The sequence below is a fragment of the Vicia villosa genome, linkage group LG3 (genome assembly GCF_029867415.1).
Source record: "Vicia villosa cultivar HV-30 ecotype Madison, WI linkage group LG3, Vvil1.0, whole genome shotgun sequence".
NCBI lineage: Eukaryota > Viridiplantae > Streptophyta > Magnoliopsida > Fabales > Fabaceae > Vicia > Vicia villosa.
Genome location: NC_081182.1, coordinates 216,712,250 through 216,716,707, shown reverse-complemented (window position 1 = coordinate 216,716,707; position 4,458 = coordinate 216,712,250). Strand labels below are relative to the sequence as shown.

At 34.1% G+C, this 4,458-nt stretch overlaps 1 protein-coding gene across 1 annotated transcript; it reads right to left on the bottom strand.

The window, feature by feature from the left end:
- Positions 1–1,955: 1,955 nt before the first annotated feature.
- Positions 1,956–4,249, bottom strand: LOC131657388 (F-box/kelch-repeat protein At3g23880-like). The gene is made up of 2 exons (XM_058926800.1): positions 3,031–4,249; positions 1,956–2,391 (listed from the first exon to the last, which is right to left on the bottom strand). Exons 1-2 carry the CDS (start codon positions 4,146–4,148, stop codon positions 2,370–2,372), a joined length of 1,140 nt encoding a protein of 379 aa, XP_058782783.1. The 5' UTR covers positions 4,149–4,249; the 3' UTR covers positions 1,956–2,369.
- Between the last annotated feature and the right edge of the window lie 209 nt (positions 4,250–4,458).

Genomic DNA, 4,458 nt, shown 5'->3' with positions numbered 1-4,458 from the left:
TGTGTAACAACCTTAAACGACATTTATTTTGAGACGGAGGGAGTATGCAACAAATTAAAACTACTTGACTTAAAATATCATATTATTATCAAAATAACTATAAAAAAAAAGTAGAACATTCAAAATTAGGCTATGTTTGGATGGATGGAGTGTGATGGAATAGAATGGAGTGGTATTTAATCAGATTCCATTGTTTGGATTTATAAATAATGGATGGAGTGGAATGAAATATGATGGAATCCATTTCATCATATTCCATCATATTCTTCAATTTTCATTCCATCCAATTTGGGGTGTAAGCAATAGGATGAACTAAACTATTATATTCTGCTATGTTAAACTATACAATATACACAAACAATAAAATGAAATCTCAATACCGCTCCGCTCCACTACATTCCATCATGTTCCACTCTGTTCTAGTTCATCAATCCAAACATAACTTTAAAGTCATAGCACATTAAAATAGTACATATTCAAGAAATTAAAAATAACTCAAAAAAGCCCAAAACATAATCCAAAAAGAATTTTAACTTATAAGTACATTTCCATATTCTTGCAGCTCTTGCTTGTTCAATAATTCACTTAAGCCTTTATCAAGAGAAAGAAAACTATTTCTTCCTATGCCTTCTTGATAGCACCACACCTTGTATTCAAATTTTGAACTGCATTTTCCCGTGACCTGTTGCAGCATCCATTTATTAGATATATACAAATATTAAAGAATGCACATTAATTTAAGAAGAAAAAATTGCTTTAATAGAAAATTGTTTTAAAAGTTTCAATTACTGCTATTAATTATTTCTTCAACTATGAATATCAAAAGAAATAATATGAATATCAAAAGTATAACACTTTAATATAAATCTTTTCTCCTTAATTGCTTTTAATATTTTTAATTGCTACCATTATTTTGTAACGGCATAATGTGGATAGGTGACGTTAATAGCTACAACATAAATAAGAGGATTTGTATGCTTACAATCTATCTGACATATACACCGTATGGATATACGGTAATATATACTTTTTCTTTTATTTATTATTTTTATGAAACTTGAAATTTGTGCCATGACAAAATCTAGTTTAAAAGTTACTGTGTTTATCTACAATCTGCTACAAGTTGTAAGTTTTATTAGTACTAGTAGACAGTAGTACAGCTACATTTTTACAACCTCAAGTTTAGATACATAAAGATACATAAGAAGGATCTGCGATTGAGTGCTTCTTCAAAATACCTCCAACATTAAATATGTGGAATTTCTGTCAAAAATATTTTAGTATCTCTGTCAACAATTTATATAAAAATATTTTATATATTTATACTAAAAATATAATTTTTGTTATTTTTGAAATTTCGTATATATTTATACCCCATGATAAATTGGTGAATATCGGGGCCACCGATACTGATAACCCGAGTCAGATTTGTATTTATACCCCATGGTAAATTGGTGAATATCGGGGCCACCGATACTGATAACCCGAGTCAGATTTGTATTTATACCCCATGGTAAATTAGTGAATATCGGGGCCACCGATACTGATAACCCGAGTCATATTTGTATTTATACCCCATGGTAAATTGGTGAATATCGGGGCCACCGATACTGATAACCCGATACTGATAACCCGAGTCAGATTTGTATTTATATCCCATGGTAAATTGGTGAATATCGGGGCCACCGATACTGATAACCCGAGTTAGATTTTTGACAAATTCTCTTGTGGCTTCATGATCAGAATGATGGCAAAATATCATCGATAAACTGTACGTGCTCAAGAGGTTACCAAGTACTCAAGAGATTATTGAATGTCGCTATTGATCTTCAAGGAATCATGTTGGAGCACACATGCTGGTCATCCAAAATCCAGCCGTATTCACTTGGAAACCAAGTGATGCAAGAGAACAATTACAATCAACTAGAAGGTACAGAAGGGATGCGCATTGAAATTAACATTTCTTTCTTTTATTTTATTTTATTGGTTTTTAACATTTCTTTCTTTTATGATAATAATGATTCGTTCAAATCTTTAGCAAAAGTGAATCATGACATTTAATAAGCATCCAGAACATTTTAACTGAAAAATCAAATTGAATTTATAGGTAATGCATCAAAATCACTTTTCATTTGATGTCGGTATCGACAGTGTGATCCTCTCATTCCTCGTGCTAAATTCTGCATAGGGTGGGGAGGGTCATCGAGACGGAAGCGGCGACTTCGAATCTCGATACAACACAGCAAACACCTTTCCCCTTCGAACCACTACCGCCACCCGACTCGAGCTTCGAACGACAGCTGAAACCGTCATTAAAAATTGTTGTGCTCAAAGCAGCCGTGTTGGTTCCATACCCTTGACTGTAAAGGTTACCATATCCACAAGCCCCGTCTACACAACAAACAACAAAATCAGATCAATGGGTTACTCTATGTTACTTCAACTTCTGCTTCTTTTTTTTCACATACAAACAAAATAATTATAACTTTTTTCTAAGAACTAGTTAAAATTGAAGATTAATGCATGCCCATTGCCCTAGGGGAAGTCTTCCAATTCCTTAAAGAAGAAACAAATCTTCTGAGAGGTGTACACACGGATTTTTCAGAGATCAAAGATGAACTCAAAAGCAGTCCATTTAGTTCCAAAACTAAGTCAATCTCAGTCTAATGCATAGAGCTAGGTGGCGCAGAATATAATAAATTATGCTTCAGCATAAATCAAAGTGTGCAAAAATGTTTCATCATAACAAAGATGCTAAAGGCACCTCTAAAATCACAACATACAAAGACTTACATCTAAATCATACTTATAATCTTCAAAAATATAATTACTGTGAATTATATAAATGTAATACAAGATGAGATTGACGACTATTAGTTAACAATAATAATCATAACTAGCAAGTAGAAAATAAAAAACATAAATTAACATATATGCTCAAGTGGCATAGCATTGCATCTACATACATCCTAGCATTAAGAACATGGTGAAATCAAAGTTTCAAGACAGACATTTAGGTAGTTGTTAAACCTAGTAACCATAAAAGTATCATTCTTTGGATCATAAACAACCAACTTCGTTTTCCAATCCACATGAGTTTCCAGAAGCAGTCGATCATCCTCAAAAATATACAATACCCTGGACAAGATAAAACACCTAGTAGGATGTTGCATGTATGAAACGGAGAACAATTTAGTCCAAGAGTCATGAATTCCATATTCCTTCATGACCCAAATATGATGATCAGAAATTAAGCACAAGCAGTCCCTCAAGACACTCAATGTCAAGTAAAACTGACAGATCTCAGCATGATCAGGAGGCAAAAGCTTCTGATAAGAGTCGTTTCCCAAATCGAAAGAAGCAATGAAAAGCGGACCTTGCTGACGCCGTCCAGTATAGGCAATCCAATTAAGTGTACCTCTTACATGTGTTCCAGATTGCTCATCAAAGACATGTGTTCCAGAAGGAAAGGTCGGAATGGTTTTCCAAAAATTGGTGCCCAAAGTATGAATTTTAACTGTAGTTATGGTAGGGAAATCAGGTTCGGAGTTGTAAAGAACAACCACTTTATAATTATCAGAAACGCGATCATAGCCAAAGCCGTAGGTCGAATAAACCTTGTTAAGAATTTCAAAGTTTTGAAAAGGGGGAGATTCCTTGAACTTTCTAATAGAAGGATTCCAGAATAAAGCTAAACAGTTAGGCTTATCGGAAATACAAAGTATGCCGTCACAGGAACCAGCAATACAGTTCAAATGAACGCGGCGTTCTGGGACTTTGGTTGATCTATTGGTTAAAACCGATTCGAGTGGGTAAGAATTGTGTATAAACTCGCGTGGTTTATGCTGGTAATGGAGGCGGCGAGTGGTTGAGAGGCTGAGGTGCTTTCTGGTGAAACTGCGATCGGAGATTAGAGAATTCCATGACTTGCACATGCATCGGAGTTGTACCAGGAGTTTTACAGGTAGCCAACAGAAGATATCAGGGACGAGATCGATAGGAAGATAAGGAAGTGAATCATTGTTGATTTCTGATTCTAACTCCGCCGTCGCCATCTCCGATTCTAACTCCGGCACCAAATAAGGGTTTCTTCTTAAACGCAGTCGTTTTCGGCTGGTTTTTTTGTTAGGTAGATAGGTGGTAGACATGACTGATGATTGGAGTACTTTACTCCTCTCATCTCATCATCTCTATTTCTTATTTATAACAATTTTTTCCAGATTTTTCTTCCTTAGTAGTAACAATGTATTACTAGTTTATCGCTTAAAAAAAACAAATAATACAATGTAGTACTAGGTTATATATATTCCACGTGTATTATCAAATAAATTTTTAAAAAATCAAACCAATTAGTAGATTTCTTTTGGATTAAATATATTTTTTTTATTTTTATTTAATCAATTGTTAGTTGATCCAGTGGTGATTGACGCTTATGGTTCGATTCCCGCAACTACGATC

Excerpts from the sequence above, each read along its gene's own strand:
- LOC131657388 (XM_058926800.1), bottom strand. The coding sequence starts at position 4,148 with ATGTCTACCACCTATCTACCTAACAAAAAAACCAGCCGAAAACGACTG. Across the intron at positions 2,392-3,030 it reads GATACTTTTATGGTTACTAG|ACGGGGCTTGTGGATATGGT; the intron begins GTTTAACAACTA and ends TTTGTTGTGTAG.